Source organism: Cinclus cinclus, chromosome 10 (assembly GCF_963662255.1).
Source record: "Cinclus cinclus chromosome 10, bCinCin1.1, whole genome shotgun sequence".
Taxonomy (NCBI): Eukaryota; Metazoa; Chordata; class Aves; order Passeriformes; family Cinclidae; genus Cinclus; species Cinclus cinclus.
In genome coordinates this window covers 9,146,399-9,169,313 of record NC_085055.1, presented here as the reverse complement: position 1 = coordinate 9,169,313, position 22,915 = coordinate 9,146,399, and the positions used below count along the sequence as shown (strand labels likewise).

The 22,915-nt window shown below is 46.3% G+C and overlaps 1 protein-coding gene across 3 annotated transcripts; it reads right to left on the bottom strand.

Moving 5' to 3' along the window:
• Positions 1–3,538: 3,538 nt before the first annotated feature.
• Positions 3,539–21,763, bottom strand: EIF4E2 (eukaryotic translation initiation factor 4E family member 2). Of its 3 annotated transcripts, XM_062498919.1 has the most exons (8): positions 21,704–21,763; positions 20,869–20,983; positions 19,606–19,740; positions 17,171–17,275; positions 14,114–14,266; positions 13,885–14,021; positions 6,501–6,579; positions 3,539–3,976 (listed from the first exon to the last, which is right to left on the bottom strand). In XM_062498919.1, exons 1-7 carry the CDS (start codon positions 21,721–21,723, stop codon positions 6,534–6,536), a joined length of 711 nt encoding a protein of 236 aa, XP_062354903.1. In that variant the 5' UTR covers positions 21,724–21,763; the 3' UTR covers positions 3,539–3,976; positions 6,501–6,533. The 3 variants fall into 3 exon arrangements, with proteins under 3 accessions (XP_062354903.1, XP_062354904.1, XP_062354905.1); XM_062498920.1 differs by lacking the exon at positions 6,501–6,579; XM_062498921.1 differs by lacking the exons at positions 6,501–6,579; positions 19,606–19,740.
• Positions 21,764–22,915: the final 1,152 nt, after the last annotated feature.

Here is a 22,915-nt window from a genome sequence, read left to right as displayed (position 1 = left end):
AGCCTTCCTTGCCCTAGGGATCATCTCTGTCAAGCACAGCCCCTTCCCCCATCCCAGCAATGCTGCATTCCCCGGTGCCCCTCCATGACCTCTGGGGCCCTCTGGCTTTGTCCCTGCTGGCAGGGGAGATGAGAGAGGTCAGCCTGGGAATGGTGGCAAGCAGCATCTGCTCCTCTGTGATCCAGCTCACGCCACCTGCGCCTGGCTCCAGGACATGCATCAGCCTCACAGTCCCAGCACTGGCTGCCTCTGCTGCTGCTGGGAGAAAACCAGTTGGTTACTGCCCACAACTGCCCCTGGCACTGCCTGACAGGGGTGAGGGCACTGTGGGCACAGATGGAGGAAAACATAGCAGCTGTGACATCACTTCTTGGATGTCTGCAGCCGGTCATGACCCAGAATCACTCAGGGCTGTGCCAGCCTGCCCCTGCTTTCTGCAAGGTGGCTTTTCCTGTCCTATCCCTATGAGATGCATAGTGGCCACAGCACCAATGCCAGGTGAATACGGAGCTGGCACCTTGAAGGAGTTGGGGATGGTTCAGAGGACCTCAGGTGGGTCCTGCCCCATGCCTGGGTGACCTCCCATGGCCATGACCCAGGTGAGGTGACCAGGTCATAGGACACTGTAGTCCTAGCCACAGTCTTGATGCTAAGTGATGGCACTGCACAGTTCTCCTGTCCTGCCACAGCCATGCCCTCTCAGGCTGAAGGGACAGACCCTCCTGGTCCAGTGTCCCCAGCCCTATGAGAGCCTGGACCCACCATAAGCTGCCCAGAGCATGTCCACAGTCCCCAGGCTCTTTGTCCCCAGGAAGATGAATAATTAATGAGCTCTGGTTTGTCTTTACCTGGCCAATTCCCACTGATTACTGGGTACCTATTGCCCTGCTGCCAGTCTCCAGGGCAGGGTACTGTCACCTACCTCTTACAACTCCAGGGATGCTGCTTCTTCCAGTGAATTCAGGCTCCAGCATGACCATACAGTACAACTGGAAACAGATGAGCTTTTCCAGCCTGCCAGGAGAACACGACTGACATCACACTCCACCATCTCCAAGCAGTGGTTTTATGAGCCCTCAGGAGATATCTGTGGTTTATCACTCCAGAGATAAGAACTAAAGCAGGAGCCGTATGTCACAGATCTGGAACAGATGTGCCCTGCAGCATCTGGTGAGGGAACACCTTGCAGGTCACCCTCTGAGATTACAGGGGGAGTGTAGTGAGAGGAAAAGCTTCCTCAGCCCAATATCAGCCTCACGTGCCCACACTCTAACAAGAAGCATTAAGACAAGGCAACACCATCCTCCAATTGCTCCCCTCCATTGAGAGAACTCCTTTCTGTAGGCTGGGAAGAGCCATCAGCCCCCATTAGACCAGCTGTATTCAGAGACACCCAGGGCTCATGAGCTCACCAAGCTCAGCATCACCTTGGGAAAGAACCCAAAAGAATGCTCTTCTTTGGGCTCCAAGGCTCAAAGATCTTCCACTTTCCTCAAAGGCCACTTTGCAGGGATTTAAAGTTCAAGGGTGTTCAAAGCCTTTCGGATAAGGAAAGCAGGAAAGGTCTTGACTCACTGCAGATTTGGGGCTCCCAAGGCTAGAGGCTTCCTTCCTGAATAAAGAGGATTTGAAACCTTTTTCTAGAGCACAACAGAAGCTCTTTCCCTTCCCAAACAACCTCATGTCTGTGTTTTTACCATTCTCATTAGCAGGACAAAGCAGACCACAAGCCAAAAATCCAGCTCAAAAACCAATCTGGCTCCATCCCTCTCCAGGCTGTAGAAGGCACCCGATGCTTGGCACTGATCAGCCACTGCTTTTCTCCGGACCTCAGAAAAAGTAGCCTTAAAGGGGACAAACTCCACACCCAGCCAGCTCACTCTCTTCAAGGCTGAGCAAGAGGAACCTCTGCTGAGTTCCTCCAAATCTCAATAACAGGGGCAGTGGGAGGAGAGGAACAGCCTCCCCAGGAAAGGCTCTTCCACAGCTCACTCACAAAGCATATTTGAGGGCAAGCACAGCAGGACCACAGCATTTTCAGATTTAATAACAAGCCTGCACTCATCAGCACCAGCTTAGACAAGGGGCATCAGAGGCGAGAAGTGGGCGAGTACATGAAATAACAGAGGTGGACATGACGCACAGCTGGGCACAACAAGAGGACTAAAGCCCTAAGTGATGTCATCTGCAAAAAACTAAATGTGCTGTGAATAAAAGGAACCTGCAGCTAATATTTCAGCCCTGCCTTGTAAGGTTATTTTTGCTTAGATTGCCAAAATGTAATTACAAGTAAATCCCCCAACAAATACTGGAGAGCAGCAGGGGAGAGTTGTATTTAAAAGCAATCTTAAGTAGCAGCTGTAGTAGTACCTGCTTGCAGCAGAGGAAACAGACTGTGTCTAGAAAAGTGTTTGGTTGAGAGGTGGTGACAAACAAGTGCCAAAAGCAGGAACAGGACCAGGGGTCTCAAGAAACACAGAGAGGGATGCCACTACAGTTTGGGGAACAGCCCTACTCCCTGACCAGCCAAGTGCTAACTGCCTGCCCACGGGGAGCATTTAGTCATTGCTGTCAGTTCAAGGAATGTCTCTAGAGACAGCCTAGAACTGACACTCTCAATGAAGAAAACAAACCCTTCAGAAGACCGAGTATTTTAAACTGTTTTCTCTGCCAGTCCTGGCTGCTTTCAGTCTAGACTGCAATAGTAAGACAAGGAATTTGCAATTGGAGTCATGAGGCTGAAGGTCTCCCAGGCCCCAAGGCTGGTAATTGTCCCAGACACAGGCTGCTGGTTCTGCAGTCACAAGCAGATTGGCCCAACCAGCTCCTTCTCCTGGGGGACTGCACAGAGCACATGGGGCAGGAGATGTGCCCCATCACTGGCCACAGCCTCCCCTCCTGGGCTCAAGGCAAAGGCTCCATTAAAAATGAAAGGCAATTGTGCAATTCCCCAAGGAAAAGGAGAAAAGGCTGGAGCTGTTAATGAGTACAATTAGTGTTGTAGTCAAGCAGAATCAGAGGAAATAATTAGCTCCTATTGTTTCCGTGGCATCCAAATTGCAGCCATGCTGGCTTTCCAAGCAACAACCCATCATTTGAGGCTCACCCAGGAGGACAGGGGGTCACTCCCAGCCCCTCTTCTGGTCACAGCTGTCATGCCGCTATGAGCAGCAGCCATCACCCTCTTCTGCTACACCCACTGGGGGCCCAGTTGCCCAGGTGGCCAGAGACTTGCAAACCCCAGCACACACCAGAAGCAGGCTTGGCCCTGAATTCAGCCAGTACTGCTGGCTCTCCACCAAGACAGACAGAGTGAAGGCAACTGACACCAAGCATTTCTTTGTCCTGGTTTAAGGGAAGCTCACATCGCTCTCTATAAAAATAAGGGTGAGTACAAGGCACTGCTAACCTGGGAGTATAAAGAAGAGGCAAAGACAAATGCAAGCAGCCTACAGAAATACCACCCTACTGAATTTCAGACAGCCAAAAAATGAGAGAGTGAAAGAAACAAAGAGACCCAATAATTTATTGGCAGAACTGAAAAGGGGCATTTGAAAACCACAGGGCTGACTCTCAACTGGGATGCTCCTCCCAGCTGCAGAGAGATTTATAATACTGGTATCCCTCAGCAAAAGGCTCTGATGTTGAGGCAGAATCCCAGAGATCCTGCGTGCCATGTAGAGAAAGAGAGGAAAGTGCTGCAAGATGCGGCCTCCAAGGGCCCGCTGCTAATTGAAAGGCTGCCTCCCGCCCCACTGCTAAAAAAAAGTTTGTGTAAGACAAAATCGGCCTCTATTGTCACCGCTGCTGGAGGGCTTCAAATGGATCCTTCCCCCAGGGAGGAGTGCGAGAGTGGCCCACGAGTCCCTTCAGAGGTTGGAGGGCACTCTCAGTGCTTTCAACACGGAGAGAGGAGCTTAGTGCCAACTCTTGTTCTCACAATGTGATTTTTGTGTTTCGAAAGCTTGAATTATCCCTGGAAAACAGAGGGAAGAAAAAAAGTGGTTAAAGATGTGCATTCCTTCAGATCACAGCACCTCCCCATTCTCCCCACCACAGCCACCAGTGTTGCCATCCCAGTTCATCACTCAAAATCAACGCCTGTTAAATCTCCCAAACAGATCTTCCTAACTACAGACTTTTCACAGAAGTCAGCTGTCACTCCAGAACACTTGTAAAGAGAGAGATCCTGGTTCATCCCCATTCAACGAGAAGAAAAAAATTGTCATCTCCTGTGAGCAAAGCACATGATAGAATGTGGAAACCTCCCTGATGGATTCTGGTGTTTAAACAACTTGCAAGGTCTCTTCCTTACTAAACATTTATCTTGGGGATTCTGGGATTCTGCTTGGAGCACAAACATACTATCACACCAACCTCCCCCTGCCTCTGTCCCTTGTATGTAGTCATACTGTCAACAAGTTTAGCTCTCTGATCTCTCCTACCTTAAAAGAGTATCTAATCTGAAATGGGTGTTTCCCTTAAGTTTAAACAGAAGAGTTTCTTCAGCAGCTTCTACTCACTCCTGAGTACAGCCACAAGCCTCAGGGACTATTGACCAAGGAGGGAATGCTGGTTACAACCTCCCTCAGTCTCATGGCACTGCAGCAATTGAAAATGGGGCAGGTTACAGAAATCTATTATTGCTTACTGCCAGCCTGTGAGCAGCAGCAACATGCAAAGCGTATTTCCACATTAATAGGTGGTGTGTTGGAAACAAAGGAGATTACAATTACTTTGAGAGGATAGGTTTGGCAGCTCTTCCCATAAACAGGCACAGGGCTGTAACTTGCCCAAGCCAAAACATTTAGAGATGCCCCAGGACATACCACACCAAATGGTTGAAGAGCAAAGGCAGGAACTTCAGCAGCAAGGTATTGTGCAGGACTGCGAAATTCCATTCAAGCCCTTGAGCTATCATTGTGAGCTGCCAGGAGCTGCATGGCAGCTGTACCAGCACAGGCTGGAACACCTCCAGGAGGTGGGCTGGAGAACTGGAAGAGCAGAAGGAAGTAAAAACCACTTTTTAGAGTTAAAAAGTTACTCTGCTATGACACGACAGCAAAAACATGCTGGAGGCCATTTGCAGAAGACTGGGGTTCACCTTTGCACTTCCCAGAAGAGCAGGCTAGGCTGCCATTTGGGAATGTGATTCAGGATTCATTAACTGGATTCTGGCTAATTTGCAACAATGGTTTGGCTTTCTATCCCATACTGGACTTCCACCTGGGCCACCTACCTCAGGAGGACAGCACACTTTAGGTAGCTCTTTAGTGGACAGATTTTCCCTACATTTTACCTCCTTTTGCCTTTATTGGGGTGCCCCAGGCCCACTGCTCACCCCTGCTCAGCATAGGCCACCCAATACAGCTGAGAGCTAAATGAACTCTGACACCGTTTTCCTGTACCCTTGGCATATTTGCTGCCTTCAGGGCCTGGTATGTCATGAAGTGAGCTGGTTTCCTCTTCTGGAAGGACACCTCAATGTCATCTAACAATAACAACACTACCAAGTGCCTGTGCAGTATTTTGTAAACACTGATCCTCACAAAAAGCCAAACCTGTGAGGAGAGAGAGCTATTATTTTCACCCACGACTTCAGAGCAAGGTATGAGAACACTGCTTGCCCAGTGCTGCTGAGGGAGGTTTTGGGATCCCCAGCAGCTACTCAAGAGCTCAGCTGTGTTAGAGCAGCTACATTCCACTGCCCAGTTGTGGAAACTGGGCAACGTAAATGCTTCCTTCCAGTAGATTCCTTTCATCTGGCACTCAGTAATCCAGTGATCCCACTTGACTACAATCAACCCAACTCCCATGGCCAGGCCTTTTGCTGGCCCTTCTTAAGGGCCTGGTATCAGGGAAGTGGGCACTGCAGGGAAAAACAATCTGAGCCGTGAGGTTCCCAACAGCCCTGGGCTCACCTTGGCTATCTTCTCTGCACATCTTGGCTGACACTAGCAGCAGTAGAGGGTGGTTGTCTCATTAGCCACAACATTATTATTTCTACCTACAGTAGCTACTGGGTGTCCTTCCTGAACAAGCTTTTATTGACCAATTAATTTATTTTGTTTCAGCTCACTGAAACAGAAGAGCTAAAGAGTTAAAGAGCTGTGTGTCAGGTCCCATGTGCCTCTCTCAGTGTCCATCACCTGAATGTGCTTAGGATTCATTTACCACTCCATACTTGCTTACACTTAACCCTAGGCAACACGCCCAAGCTGAAGACATACCTCTCAGCCTCCTGGGACCAGGTCTGGGATACAAGTGCCTCATACAGAGGAAGAACACATTAGTAAAATAGCACAAAGCACCTCAACAGAAAATGCTGCTGTCTGGTCAAAAAAAATTTAAAAATAATTTTGACTTTTGGAAAAGAACAAATAGCAGAATGGGCCCACCATCAGGCCCATAAGGCACGAGAACATGCCAGCCCATGGGAAGAAGGTTGGAAGCTGAGAGGTATGCCATGAAGTCAGATAGGAAGAAAGATGAGGCCCTACCCTGGGTGTGACAGAGGGAGGGGGAGCGTTCGATCAGCGGCCACTGCTGTTCACCAGGCCATGAAACTCCTCCCAGGCCCTGGCAAGCCAGAGGGAAAAAAAAATGAAATAAAAACCAAAAAATAGCACTTCAGATCAAAGGCTTCTTAAGTTTTAATGAGAGCAGAAACATTCAATAACGTTTAAAAGGCACTTGTCTTCAGAGAGCAAGGCAATATTCTCTGATAGCCCTAGTGGATAGAAGCATCCTTAAAATCCAGCCAAACATCTGACAGCACAAGGCAGCTTCAGCGTTCTGCACAGACATGAAGCGTTCCCACTGGCTGCTGGTGATAAAGCCGCATTAATACCCAGAGACAGGTATGACCTTCCTAGTCACAAATGGAATATCCATTTCCTATTGCTCATAAAATAGCCCATGTTTTGTCTTTCTGGAGGATTATCACATTCCCTGGCTGGTTAAACTCAGTCAGTTACTGGCCTCATGCTTTGCCACATACTGCACATGCAGGTAATGCCCCCAAAAGGGGCTTTTTGTAATGCCACACAGCTTAGTTCTTATGAAAGTCTTCAATCAGGCAGCAGAATCCAACTGTTATTAGGAAGTCTCATCTCCTATTGTAAACTTGCGTTGTTAATGACCACCCAGTAAAAACATCACACCTATCTGAAAGGAAAATGTTTTTAGGTAAGTTAGAGGGACAGGCCCAACACTGCATTCCCTGGTGGAGAATGTTACTGACAGATGAAGGCAGCAGACTGAAAAATTGCTGTCGGTTTTACGAAGGCAGCATACTGAAAACCCTCTCAGGGAAAACGTGCTGAGGTTAATGTGAGCATGACTATTATCTTCTGGGACCAGAGACATCAAAGAACCTCATAGATCTCCATGCCCAGCAAAACAGTACTGGTACCTAGAGCACATGCCAAGCCATTTTGTGAAGCCACAGAGTTCCATGGGGCTGGAGGGACCTTAAAGAAAACCCAGGTCACTCATAAACTCAGACCACCCTCTAGATTTTTTTTGCTGGTACTTCTCAGCTACTTCATGTTTTGTTTTGTGCATTGCCTCATAAGCCACTGCAACACAACAGGAGAGTTCAGGAACGGAAACACTTAGTCTGCACCTGTGCCAAAACCAGACCACCAACCTGGCTCTTATCTGAGCCTCAGAGTCAAGCTCCCAAATAGCATTTGCAAAAGCAGCCCAGGTGTCACATGCTCTTTCCCAGCAAGTCATAGTCCAAATGAACACAGAGATCTGGGGGTTCAACAGCCTCTCTCCAGAAGGAAGTTAAGGAGAAGAAAACTCTGCATATGAAGCCCTCTTAGTTGTTGGTAATCTTTGCAGATTTCCAGACTTGTCAAAAAGTTTCCACCTTCATGTCTTCCCTCCAACCTCCCTTGTATCTCTACCCCATTCCCATCACCCACAATCACATATCTCTTTCCCACAGTTCTCCTAAACTTGTAACTCCTCAGCAGAAGGAACACAAGGGCAGATTACTTGTCAACATAATCAATAATTTATTACCCCTTTCATACTAAGGAGTTCCTTGTTCCAACATCCCAATAACATCATGCACAGTCCTTCATCTCTGTCCTCACAGACAGAGAGAAAAAGCTCTCCCAGCCAAGAATTTTTAATTTAAGACTCTCATACATATTATAGTACTAATGATTCCAACTATCTGCTGACTTGACTGAAAAAATCCACCAGGATGTGTCTGCCCTAATGTACCTAAACTATGCTAGGAGAGCAAACTGCTCTCATTCCACACTGAATAAGGCTGCCAGTTAATTTCATCTGGCAGAATCTTTATGACCTGAGACATGCCAAAGGCACAATGCCAGAGAGTCTAAGAGGTTATTTTTATGTATAGACATTTTTAGTACCTTATTGCCATACTGTCTGCACAGCGATCAGATACTCAGTGAACTGATCCCCAACACTTAGATTATTCCCATTGAACAGATGGGAAATGGAAACGCTAGCAGGCTAAATAAAGCCAGCCAGAGCTGTTCTTCCACACTCATTCCTGACCCACAACTGTTGAAACTTCCCACCTTCTTCCCCACTGCCCAGGGTCAGGACTCAGACAGGGCTCCCTTTAGCCCTAACAAGGAAAGAAAAATGAGAAAAGAAAAAAGAGGAAGACTCCAGCAAAAAGAGGAAGGGCAGTCTTAGGTGCTTCAAGGGGCCTTCCAAATCATCATTATGCAAGCAGCACTAGCTGTTTTCTGCAAACATCCTCAATTAAGTCCTAGCAGTTTGCCTCCAGTATTTCTCTGTGCAACTCTGCTCCTTACTCTCTCCTTACCCTCTCCTTCCCCAGCTAAAAAAGCATTCTCAGAGTGCACTTACAGTACCTTACAAAGGGCACCAAGGTCTGTCTCTTTTGCCAGCTCACATGGAATTTCCCAGCACACTGACCACTCACTACACTCTGCAGGTGTCCAGAGCAGCACAGCCTCTTTCTGGGTGCTTCCCCTGGGATTTGTTCACAGCCAGACAAGAACTTCATGACTAATAGCTTGAAAAAACATCTAGGACAGTCTTCTAGCCTGAAATAATTATTTCACCTCTCTGGCAGTACCTGTAGCAAAGGCAATATAACACAACTAAATAAAAACAACCAAAGTGTCTTCCTTGAAAAAAATAATCCATTAAATAAATAGGTTATAGGCACTTTTATTTTGGTAAGAGACAGGCCCCCAAGATAAGGAAGCCTTTCACAAAGTCATGGACACTTCTGAATAAAGCATATTATGTTGATGGAGAATGACTCAATGAATCCATCAATTCAAAGGTCCAGGTCTATGCAAGTGCTCTTAGACTTGCAGCACCTGGAAATATTACTGGAATTGGAGAATGGAGTGATAAATGAATGAAGCCAGTATTGCAGAGACTCAGGAGGAGAGCTATCAGATCTGGAACCTCACTGCTCTCCTCTAGATTTTATTCCTGCTCTCAGACTTGAATGGATGAGGGTGAAACGATGCAGCTCTAGAGCTGGCAAGACCCAAGGGTGTGCCTTCCCCTGACCGGCATCAGACAATATGTGAGGGTCCCATGTGCAAACCATTTCTCTTCAGGCAAGGTTAACCCTGCCCACTCCATTCAAGACACAGTCAAAGGCACAGGTGACACAGTGACAGCAGCACTGACGAGCTCTCCTAAGGTTTTGGAAATTAGCAAACAAATGGAAACCAGTGCTATAAAAGCACAACAGTTACAGGATTAGCTGAACTCCGCTGTGAAAAGGGAGACCTCACAAGCACTCGACAACCAGCTTACTGTCCCATAAATACTGATCTTTTTGCCCAACACCTACCACTTCCATAGGGACTTCTCTTCCCAATTCCTCACTTTGTTGCCATTCCTTTTTGTCCTGAGAACCTACCTCACCCCTGCAGTCTTCTTATAGTGCATTATTCCCTCCATAGGATAGCCTCTTGTTTCCCACCTACAATATAGTCTGAGGCCATTTCCTCCAACTGCCTGCAGTGAAATGAACCCAGTGCCAGCTCTATTAAGATCAACTATTCTTCTCATTTACTCGAGCCATCCCATTAGTTATCACTGGTGACTTTGAAAGGAAAGGATAGTTTTATACCCTGCTCAGCTCTCACTGCAGCAGGCACTTATGAATAAGCAAAGCTTTGTTTTCAGGAAAAGCAGCCTTGCTTTAGAGCTGACAGGACAATCCATAATGTCACACAGCAACCAAAACATTTCCACACCAGCCTCCTCCGTGGCAACCTGGTGATCGCCACTGCTCTGCTCTCTCCTGGCACTGGAAGCAGTGTTGCTGAATTTGCCTGGGATTCCTGGATGGTATTGTGGGTGACAGCTCTCAACAAAGGAGATGGTCACTGACCACACAGTTATCAGTGCGGAAAAGAAAGGCTGATAAGCCCAGGCAGGGCAGAGGTGTATGCAAGGCAGCCACGAACTTCATGCTGCAATGCTCCAAGTCAAATGTGAAAGTGATCACTTCACCTCTCTCCCAACAGTGGATACCTGAATATTTTCAGTGGTTTTGCTGAGATATAGCCAGGCTGTAGTTGGCAACATTCTTCTTTCAAAAAAGTGCTCCTGCTATGGCAGCAAAAAGAGGTTGGGTTTTTTTCCTTTAATTCCAAGCCACAGGAAGTACCACTGTCCATAAGCCACTGTCACTTCTGGACCTTGTCACCTCCAAGGTTAACAACACTGATGAACTGAACCTATTAAGTGGTTCACTGCATCTGAGTGTTCCTCTCTCAGGGCACCTCCGAGGGAACAAAGAGAAGCAATTTCTCTCCAGCTACTGAAACAAGGTAGCCCACAAAATGTCACATATGTTCCCTTCAGGTACTCAGTGCTGAAATGTCTAAGGTACTATAAATCCTCTGGAATTAAGCAGTCCAAAGGATTGTTCCAGCTCTCCTAGCAAGATTGGGAATTCAAACAGATTAGGCTAACCCTTCTATTCACTGGGATTTAGGCAGCTTGTCAATATCACAAGCAAGAGAAAGGACAAACACAGGAAAATTGCAATGAAAGATCTGCTTATCTAGCTAAATGCACAAGCTCCACCACTGAGAGCAGGAAGGACAGAATGCACAAAAGCTCCTTGGAATAGCTGTGATGCAACAGGTGCTTTTCAGATGCAGCTTGGCAGCACCACCACTTTCTGAAACAAAGAGGGCTGCAGCCTCGCTGACAGCTCATGAAAAATGGTGTCTGGAAATGATTTAATATGAAATGCATCATCACAAAAGGAATATACAAAACCTGAAACACAGGGCTCAGGTTCCACAGTGAGAGGCATGCTAGCAATTTCTACAGAAGCATTCATTTACAGTGTGTCAAAAGCTAATCCAGGTCAATTCACTACCTAAAAGTCAAGGTTTTGAGAAATGCCTGCTCTTTTCTTGCTAAGCATGCTCCCTTCCCTGAAGCACAATCAATGCCAATCAAGCCCCGCACATGAGCAGAGCTCTAGTGGAGAGATGCAGCCCATACAAATGAAAAATGCCACAAGCCCCCCTCAAAAGGCAGCCCTGACAAAGCCTAGAGCACAGCTCTTCCATTAGAGCTTTTCATGAAACACAGCCAGAGTGTGAATATAGAGTGCTGGCTGGAAAGCCCTCCCGAGTCATAAATCACATGGTACATGTGCAGCATAAGTGGAGTTTATTCATGATGGACAGTATTTCAACAGGACTTGATAGATGGGCAAGGAAAAGGAGCCAGACTTCATGGAGGATAGAACTAGTTACACAAGAGATTCTTTATTAGTGAGAGAACTTTAATGATATGAAGCTAAGCCAAACAGTCAGACTGAAAGCTGGGGCTGTCCTGCTCATCTCTGTCACAAAGCAGTCACCATCACCTCTCTGCAGCTGCTGGCCCTTGCTGCCTGCTGGTACCAGGCAAGAGAGGCACAAGAAGTTGGTCTGTGCATCACTACACAGAAACTCCACTGACAGCAGTTCTGCTCTGAATTTACACCAGTGCCTTTGGAAGGAAATGCTGGACAGCACTGCAACCATACTGCTGCAGCTCGAGCAAGGCAGTGGGAAAAAAGGGCTTTCATGATGCCCTACAAGGCAAAAGGTTAATTGCTTTACCTACCTGACTGTGACATCATCAAAGCAATTCCTGACTAACTCTCCCACCCACAGAAGAATGAGTGGGAGACAAGCCAGTTGGCCTCTATTTAAGAATTGCTCCCAGCTGTGATCTGAGCTACTAAACTTGATACCTCCAACACCTGTTATTCTCAGACAAGCTCATTTTGCACCACACATCAGCAGCACAAAATGAAACTTGAATGCTATGCAGGAAGAGAGGGCAGCAAGCACACCATGTTACTGTGGCAGAGGGAAATGAGGCCACACTACTGGATGCACCATCACTCAAGGCCTTACTCCTGCCAGAGCAAAAATAAACATTGCTATAGCTGCATTCTCTGTGCTAGGAAGTGCTGGTGGTGATACTTCACAAGGGAAAGGCCACAACATCCCCATTCCCGTTTTACACTTGCTACATGAACCACCACCACAGCTTAGGACAGCTGGCCCCATACACAGCTTTTACTACGGAGACTTGAGAGAAGTCAGGCACCTCCCTGCTCTCACCACAAAGCCGCATCACCACAGTCCGCAGTCTGCTGCTGCTGAGCAGGAGTAAAATACTCCGTTGTGTGTCCACATGAGCACATCGCTATTTCCTTCCCTACATGGCCAGAGAGTCCATAGTGCCCTCTCCTGGCAAAAAGTGCATGAGAAACGTTAGTGGCAAAACCACGAAAAAATATTCTTTTCCCTTCTCTTTCCCATGTACACGGGAGGGAAGGCCACATGGAACACTAGATGCCTAAAGGCAGTTTCAACGAGATTTCTGTATAATTACTAGTGACCCACACTCAAAATTGGAAGCTAGCTGTCTACTAGAACCAGGATTGATCCCATCAAACTTATCTCGCAACAGACTGATGACAGGGTGATTATGTGAAAGAACAAGCCAGCATAATCAAAGAAAGTCATGAAAGATACTTGCACCTTAATTACAGGCAAGATTAGAAAGCTCTCTGCCCCACCAGTGTCTTATTAATTTGCTTCACTTTTTTTCTGTGTGCACCTTTTCAAGTATTAATTTAACCAATATGACCTAATCAGTGTATTGGTTTATAATACACTTAAGAAAAAAAGAAAAACAACATATTACTTACTTCTAACTAATACCTATATATGCAATTTTTTGTCACTTTGTGGGAAATAAAAGTCACCCTGAATGGCCTGATATGGTAAGCTATAATATATTTATTTAAAAATACAGCTGTGCTCTCTGTGTACCATGATCTTCTAGTCTTGTTAAAGAGCCTCTGTCACCAGGGCCTGGAAGACTTAATATATGACGTTTATTATGATTAGAAATCATTTGTACAGCACTGTAAATTCACACAGCACTTTCCCAAGACCATTTATAAGTCTAATGGCACTATAAATCCCTGTTAGCTTCCGCACTTTATTCCCAGGAATCTCTATTTATTCAAATGATTCGACCCCCCCACAATCTTGTCTTTGAATACATCAAGCCACAGTTCCACCCTGGGCTGCCCATCACCTGAGTGACAGGCTGGGTGGATTGTTAAAATAACCCTGGATCACACATTTAAAAAGAAAAAAGTTTTGCTCCTAGAACCAAACGCCCCCAAAAACAGCACGACAACACGGGAATTTGGCTTTCAAAGCGCGCTGGCAACAACTGCTGCTGTTTGCACTTCAGGAACAGCCCTAACGCACACGAGCACTCCTGTCAGCGCCTGTGCCGTGCACTGAGCTGCTCGAGCACACATGCAACCTGCAGCACCCCCCTGGCCAGCACACGTACTTGATGCTATCGGTGTGGGTTTTATATTCCATGATGGTGTTGGGAGGTAGGTTGAGCACTCTTCGTAACGTGTCGCGTATCCGGGCTGTCGTGGCCTGGTCGCTGGCCGTCTTGTTCCATATGGAGATGATGTCTTCCTGCGGAATGGCACGGGAGGGAGGGGTAAGCAAGGGGCACTTGTTGCAGCCCCGTCACATGGAAACATGAGCCAGTTCTCAAAAGCACTCACCTGGAATCGGACAGAGACAACAGCCCCACAGATTTCTTCCCCCACCATGAACTGCTCTCCCAACATGGCCAGGATAAGGTTCTCCCAGCACCGTGAGGCTAAGCCCTTCCGCAGACGGATAATCCATTTACCACCATTTTTGTTGGCATCATCCTAGGAAGAGGGGAAATGAATTGATTTGTTTTCTCCTAGCTATTTTTCTGCTACCCACAAGACAGCAGAGCCACAAACAGGAGCAGATATTGATTAGGTGGGGCAAGGAAGATGTTTTCAAGAAAAAGCATTTTATGTCACTTCTCCCCAGTATAAGCAGACACAGAGGAAAACCACTTACTTTGAATACGAAGTACTTAAAACAATGGCCCTCAGCCTTCCAGACAAAGTTCTATGCTCTGATGACTTGAGTTCTAGTGTTTAGATCCCACTAGAAAAGATTAACACCAGCCTACCAATCTGCACAAACAGACCCAGAGGCAAGGACTTTAAAACTACCCCTAAACCTGAGACTCACTCACCCTTTGTCTAATCCCCTGTATTTGTAGTTCTGCTTGTAAAACAAGATCCCTGTAAAACAGGAGAACCCCCTCATCACAGAGCATGGAAGACCAGGAGAGAGTTTGCAAAACAGTATCTTAAAAGCAAGCAAAAAATTGATAAAAATTTTCCTTACACATTTCCAGGAATGGGCTCACAAGTTGTGTTAACACAGAAAGGACCACCCCCTGCTCTCTGAGAACTACTGAATTATCACACATCATACAGCTGAATGTTTGCTCCAGACTGTGGTAACCCATGGAAATAACCAAAATGGAGAAAGGAAAAGAAAAAATTTATGCTAAGCACCCAGTCTGTCACCTCAATATTGTGATTCTGTATCTTGAAGCTGACACAGAGTTGGAAACTACAAAAGCTACAGCCTTCCCAGCTCCCCAGAACACACAGCTATGTCAAAGAGCAGCTCCTCCTCTGTGCAGAATACTGTGGCATTCTCTGGTTCAACACTGTAGCTGGGAAATCTTACAAGGTTAGAGGGGAACGAATTCCACCCAAAGCTAAAGACAGAGAGGTAGGAACAAGTCAAAGAGGTGGCAGTAGGAAGGGTAAGGGAAGAGAGGTCTAGGACAGAAACAGAGAACAAAGGATGACTCAGAGGGGACTGCACAAAGCAGGGTCTTCAAATCCCCAGCAATCCCCTCTGCCAAGCTGGGACACACCTTGAAGATGCCAGGCAAGGCAGCCCAACATATCTTGATGAAATGAAGTTAATTTTATTTTAGCCTTAAAGCTTCTCTAGGGCTCAGATAAAACTAAACATTTGTCTGCTCTCCCAGAGACAGCAAGTGCTAATGAAGCAATCCTGAGGACACATGGAAGTGTCAGCATAACAGCAGCATTCACCTGACTCCTACTTTTCAGGTATGTGCTGGACTGAGAAGAGAAGCATCAGCTCCAGACAAACCTAAAAGGATGACAGGAGCCATCCAAATCAACACGTGTTCTAGGAATGTGGCAGAATCCTGTGAAAAGCAAACTGGTCTCTGTTAAGTGCCCTTGTTTTCCAAGTTGTGAACATCACAGCCTTTAGACTGGGAGTTGGGTTTAACTCTTCAAAGTTTCCACAATGACTAATGGGCATCAGAAGACAGTGATATTTCTAAAAATATCTCAAAGGTGGCTTAAGCAGGTTCAAGGCTACAGAGAGAGCAGTGATTGGGAGGCAGATGCTGTATCATGTGCTTTATGGTTGTTGTTAGTTTTCTTTCAGGTTAAACAAGCTTCGGTTCAGTCAAGCATTTGATTTTCCCTCACCAGAATAACAATGACCTGCAGCCCAGTAAATCACCAGGGAATATTATGCTCAGTGCTTATTACTTTACCAGAGAAGGCACAGATGGATGCAGAAAAAGATCAGAGCTACACACAAGCACATATGTACCTACAAGAATGACAGCAACTAAGGATCAGTTTGGAAGAGAAAGAAGCGTAAACAAAGCCCTACAAAGCAGGCAGCAATGGAAGGCCAGAAGTGAGATCTCAGGTCCTCTTCTGGAAATACAAGAAGGAAGTAGGGCATGAAGTAAAAATACCAAAGAATCTCTCCACCTCCATCTTAAAATGTCTACTTGGAAATGCTTTCTAGAAGTTCTGGTATTACTAACTTGGGGATTCTCTGGTCGACACATTGTCTGAGGAACTTGCTCACCAGGAGTCCAGAGAGGGTTAAAAATTTTATATAAATAGTATTTGCAGTAACTGGCTATAAAACACCTTGCTTAAAATAACTGCTAACAAGGGTCACATATAAATTTCTCATGACCAAGCAGTATAATTAGGTACTTCAGAGAAACACATAAAATCTTCATATTATGAATGCTATTGGTCATTGCTGGAAGCAGGCCAGGAACTGGAAGAATGATTTGCTGGGCAAAGATTCTGTAGAATTTCTTTTAACAGGTTTGGATAGAAATAGAAGCAAATGAAAGTACCATGGAGCAAAAAAAAAAACAAAAAAACAACAAAAAAAAAAACCAAACACCCCCCCCACAACAACAACAAAACAATCAAAAAATCAAATACAAGATGAAGTTGGTTTTTTTCCATTTCCAGCTCTGGGTGCAGTCTTTTAACCATATGCACCTCCTTGACTGAAAAAAGGAGAGTTGATTTTTAAAAGCTTTGTTGAATCCCACTTGGAGAGGTCCAGTCCTTCCAGAGGAAAACCCTGCACTGCTGTCACTGGAGACAGCTATAAGGGGGAAGTGCCTACACTGGGAAGCACAGCTTAGATGGGGTACCCCGTCCACTGGCAGTAGCAGTTCAGCAACCTTTGTGTGGCTGCAGCCAGCACCTTCCCCATCTTCCCTATCTGGCAGCAGGACTGTTAGGTTACACGGGACAGAGTTCTGAGGACAAGTTTACAGGGAACCCAGACAAAAGGATTTCACCCAAGAAAATCTAATGGAGTGCCATTTAATGACAGGATTCCCTCCACTGTAGAAGGTTCCCTCCAAAATATTGTGGGAAAATATCAAGGCAGAAATGAGAGCTCCAACTCACCTCCCACATGGGTTTGATGCCCTCTTTGAAAAGATGGAAGTCACTGTGGCCTGTCAGGTCCCCAGGACGTACCATGTGACTGTAAAACCGCCAGAACTGTTCCACCTGCAACAACATCAACCACACAGCGAAGCTGCTCAAACTGTTCACAGTCAAGATTTCCACAGAAACAGGCTGCCATTTTTATATCAGCTCTCCAGAGCCACCTTCCCCTGTTCTGTTCTACTCTCTTGTCACTGGGGTGTTGACTAGGCAACACAAAAGGCAACAGTAGTGTCAGAGCTTGGGTACTGTTTCTGACTGGCTTCATTACTAGGTGACCACTTGAAACATTCAACAGGTACCTCTAAAGTCACTCAGTGTTTGTCTGAAGAAATCTGTGCTAAGTTAACAGCTGCTCTGAACAGTTCCAAACATATCTTCTAACTCCTACTGCCCAAACTTTCCATCATTGGATATGTCAAATGCATCAGCTACAGCCAAGCCTCTTTACCCTGCATAACCACTGCTCTCTGTGACCATGGAAACTGCAGAAGCCTTCAAATAAGACTTTTTTAAATTTAATTTTACTCTATGCAGATTTTAAGACAAAATATACATTCTGGTGCTAGTTAAAGATTGGGAGGTATTATTCAGAGTTCTGATTTAAATACCTTCATTTTACAGTCTGCCATAGTACACTTGTACCACTTCACTTCGACCAGTTCAATTCTGGCACCCCTCTGTCTGCTTGAGACCCTCTGACTGTAAGGCAAGGGACTTATTTTTTTAGTAGTTCTTAAAAGTAGCATATTTATCTTTTGAGAATCTCTGGGTAAGAAAGGATTTGAGAAAGGATGAATGTTTAAAACGAAACAAGGCAGTGGAAGAGATTATTGTGATTTCCATATTTTAAGAAGGCTCTACTCAGTAAGACATTAGCTATTAAGCAGACCAGCAGTGTGGCTGGAGGGGTCAGACATCACCCCAAGCACTTATATCAGAGACCTTAATGAATGGGTCAGCACCTGGAATTCCACTCCAATCTGTGACCTCTGCCATTGAAACTGAAATTTGCTTTTATGGCCAATAAAATTATGAACCAGGGCTGAGGAGGGGTCAGAAGCAATCTATTTTTGTCAGGCACGTCCGTGGGGAAATTGCACTCCCACAGTGAGGGAACATGCCCTCTAGTGGTTCACATTTCTCAGCTTTCAGAGCTTTCCACTGAAAAGCCAAGAATAAATCTGAGCCCAGACTTAGCTAGACAATTCTTCCTGAAGTTTGCTCTACCATCCCTTTAAATAGAATCTGGACCCAAGCACGTTAGCAGATATGCTGGCCAGTCTCTGTCTGTCCTAACAGAACTGCAGCACTTCCAGCCAACAATGGCCCCAACAAACTCTGTGTAGCAAAGAGCAGACAACAGAATATTTAACATAATGTTTTTCCTCTAAGGAGCTAAAAATCAATGCTAAGTCTACACTGATTTATCAGACTGAAAAGTTATTGCCAGATCATCAAGCGGCAGCCACTTTTTTCATCCCCTGAACTGAAAGTACTTGCTCACATGGGTAATAGGAGCAGTAACTACCCACAACAACAGGCTTCTTCCCACCCTTATCCTGTGTGGATGCAGTAACACAACCCAGCTGCTCAGACAGGTATGTTTTTATGCAGCCTCCAGAAATAATAAAGGGCTGTTTCTATAAATTCTCATATTACAGAGGATATGTACTGGTGGGCAAAATTAACATTTATAAGAGACCCTGAAAAAACTGGGCAAACACCAGATTGAAAAGAAAAAGGAAGAAATAGCCAACAGACTTCCTGGGCTCTGGAATAGTAATGGGGACTCATTTTGCTTATGAATCTTGGGCTCTTGAGGGCGAGTTTACTCTGCCAGTCCCATGCAAAAACCCAACACTGCCTTTCCAGAACATGCTCAAGTTTATTCCAGGAACATGCAACCACAGAGTGGAAGGGGAAAGGAAGAGCAATTTGTCTTTTAATGAACTTGACTGCAACATCATATTGCACCTTATCCATCACTTTCAGACAGAGAAGAGGCCACCAGTTGTTGGCAAATACAGCATACCAGATGCTTATACCAGCCACAGTCTTTGTCGTGGGAATGTGGGTGGAGAGAAGCATGTGGGGGACAGTACAGAAATGGTAAAGAAAAGCTGTTCCTTTCTTCTCTTGCTCCAGCCATAAATGAACTACGTGGCTACTCTTTTTTTATTTTCTATTATTATACCAGCTCCCCCCAAGCACAGAGGTCTAGCACAGGGCAGAGGAAAAGCACTAAAGACATCTCCTGCTTAATTCAAGAGCTCATTTGCCTTGGCAAATCACTCACTGCTCTGTGTGTGCACAGAGCCAGCACACAAGGGAGCAGGCCAGCAGGACCACCCTGTGCCCAAGTGACACAGGGACAGCAGGAGGACACTCACGGAGGCAAAGGTGCCAATCTGTTTGATGTTCTGTTCATAACTCTGGGAGCTCGTGGGCCGCCCGGGGGTCCGTCGGGAGTACCAGAAGGTGTAGTTATACTGCAAGGGGTGCTCAGCTGGCCCCGGGACCACAGCCTGCAGAACAGAAAAGCTTGTTTACTCCTTGTATGCTCTTCTAAAATAAGGAAAGGAGAAAATTACATTTACAGCATATAAAAGCAAACATTCGAGCCACCAGAGGCATCATTACTGAATTTATTTTTAGTCCTGTGCCTGTCTCAAAGGAAAAACAGAAGACAAAATAAAAAGGTTAATGTGAGACCTATAACCTCTTCAAATTAAGGAGAAAAAGAGACACTCTCCTCCTCTGGGAAGGATAAACCCTACTTAAAATGAATCATGATTCAAATGCAATTAAAACTCTGGTGACACCAACTGCCTTAAGCAACCAACACCCCAGTGCTCTGGGAAGATTAATCTAAGAACTTGTTATGTCAGCTTTGGCAGAACCCATCACCACCAGTGGGCAGCGATCACTTTTCAATTTCCAAAACACTGATTTCTGATTAAAAATACTTCTGATGAGCACAGAAGAGGCTAATGAGAGCTCATTAGCCAGGAGTCAAAAAACTTACAGAGAAAACCCCAGCCAAAGCCGTTGTCTTGTACTACTTGATATTGCTACAGGAGTTACCAGGGCTTAAATCTCTACTTTCCCCTTGACTACGGCAAGTTTACAAGGGTTGCATTACTTCAGACAGAGCAGTTTTCCTAAGTTTTCCAAGACTAAAAAAACAAAAAAAAAGCTCAAAACAGGAGAGATAAATGTCTTATCCTTCTTGACCTGGCTACACTGCACACAGGGACACATCTTAAATGTTATTTCAACAGTGTCACAAACACTGCCCGCTAAACCACCTTCAAGCCACTGCTGTCCTGTCAGACAGGAGTCCTTTCCTCATGTCTTCTTCCAAATTTGTTTTCTGATGAAAATAAAGCCTTATTTCTCATTTCCATTCTAATGCCTGGCAGGGTACCAGCTATGTTACTGAAGGGAGCATTCACCCCTCAGATGAGAGACCTCCAAAAGTGACATCAAGTTACTGAAATCAAACACAGTCCCTCAGTCTTCACTGCAGCAGTAACAATGCACTGAGACCACAGCCCTTCAAGACACATTCTCCTTACCCCTGAACTGAGGACTGACTCCCTAGCACTGCCACACCATGCCCTGCCTGTGGAATGCAGATGCCAGAACCGTACCTTCCTCTTGGTAGTACTCTGTGGCTTCTCACGATCATTCTTTTCCTTCTCACTGTCTTTCTGTGTGTTATTTTCCTCATTCTGGTCATGGTCTCCACTATCATCATCTTTCAATCTGGTGAAGAAAAAACAACAAAGAGAGCCATCACACAGCCGAGAAGGTTCATACCAAGCCCGGGTAGTTCTCTGCTCCAAAGCTCCTCTGTGGTACAAGGGCCACCAGAGTTTGGAAATCTACACTTGACAACCCACACAGTAAAAACTACTTCTACTTTCATGCCCATCACAGGCATCTTGGGCACGCACTTTTAAGACGAAGTGAACCACAAAACAGCTTTTTGGAACAAACTCAAGTAGTTTGTGCTAGCTACTGATCTGCCACAAGAAAACGCAGTTACTTGTTAGGGTCCCCTGCTATTCAGGGGGACCACACGAAGACCCGTCACTGTACCTCTGCTAACTCTTGCCCACCCCGCTTCTCACGACCCCCGGATAGCAGAGGCAGCGCCTTGGGCGAGCAGACACCGCGCCAGCACCCAGCACCCCACAGGTCCTTCCGCCCGCCCCATTCCCTGCGAAGGGCCGGAAAAGACGAGAGACAAGCGGGGCCACGAGGCGGCCCGCGACTCCCCGGTGCGGGACTGCCGCCGTTCCCGCGTCCCCTCGGGGCCAGGCCGGGCCCCGGCTGCAGGGACGGGGCTGCGCGCAGCCCCGTGACTCATCGCGTCTCACCCGCCCGGCGCCGGGGCAGCGGCGGTAGGCGCCGGCGGGGCTCGGGGCCGTGCAGGCCCCGCACCAGAGGCTGGTCGGTGGGGGACTCGGGGGTGACACTCACGCGTCGAATTTGTTGTTCATCGTCGCTCGCTGCCGCCGCCACCCCCGTTCGCCTCAGCGACTTCCGCCCTGCTGGGTCCTCCTGCGAAACCCTTCCGCTGCTTCCGGCGGCTCCGCCATAACCTCCCGCGTTTCCCCCCGGAGCCATAACGCTGCACACTGCGCACGGAGAAGGGAACGCGTTGTCGGGAGAGCTCCTCGGGGCGGGGCCGCCATCTTGGGTGTGGCGTGGCCGGCGCCGGGGACGGAGCCATAGAGTTACAAATTATTAATGAAATTAATTTTGCTCCGGTAAATACAGTTTGAGGATTCAGACAGTTAGTCCTCAAAGGGTTTTTCCACCTTGCGTGGTGACAGGGAACCCCAGCTCAGTGCCCTCCACATTGCTCGTTCCTTCAGGTACAGTGAGGGATGGCACAAAAACCAGGAAAAATGTCCCAGTAAAGAGCCTGCACGCTCCTGAAGTGATAATAGACACTTCATAGACGATAAGGACAATAGTCCCTCCTTCAGCATCTCCTTGCACTTCATGAATCTGTTCCCAAGTTACACCATGAGCACAGAGTCTTTTCACAGGGGTTTGCACATCGCTGACCAATAATTTCTGCTATCTGGCAAGAGTTAGTAAATAGAGTTCTGAGTGCTGTAGTTTCTGTTTCTCTATCGATTTGTGATATGGAAAGAATCAGAAAATTAATTGCCTATGTAATCCAGGCACTCATGCTAAGCAAGCAAAGCAAAGCCTCATATTAAATCACACAATACTATAGCACGGTGTAACTCAGTCTACTTAAAACTTATTTATGCTAAACAATTAACAATTTTCATCAGTCTGTCAATCAGGAACATGAAAAAATGGTCTTCAGCATATATGAAGCACTATATGTCCTCTGTCCTATAGTGTGTGGGTCTATTCATCCTTGTAAAGCGCAGTAATGTAATGCTGGTATTCCTACATAACTATTTGAAAACAAAGGCAATGGGTGCAGCAATATCCCTGAAATCCCAGAAGCATGGCAGAACAGAGACAAGGGCTCCCCTAGTCCTAGGTTAAATATCCTTACCACTGACCCTCCCATCCTCTTGTCCTACGGGCTCAAACCTGTGTTCACAACCTTAGAAGACACAGAAAAATATTTAGAAATAAATAGTAGCAGAAATAGTTCAAAAACTCATAACGAATTTTCTGGTTGGTAACAAAAGGGATCCCTAA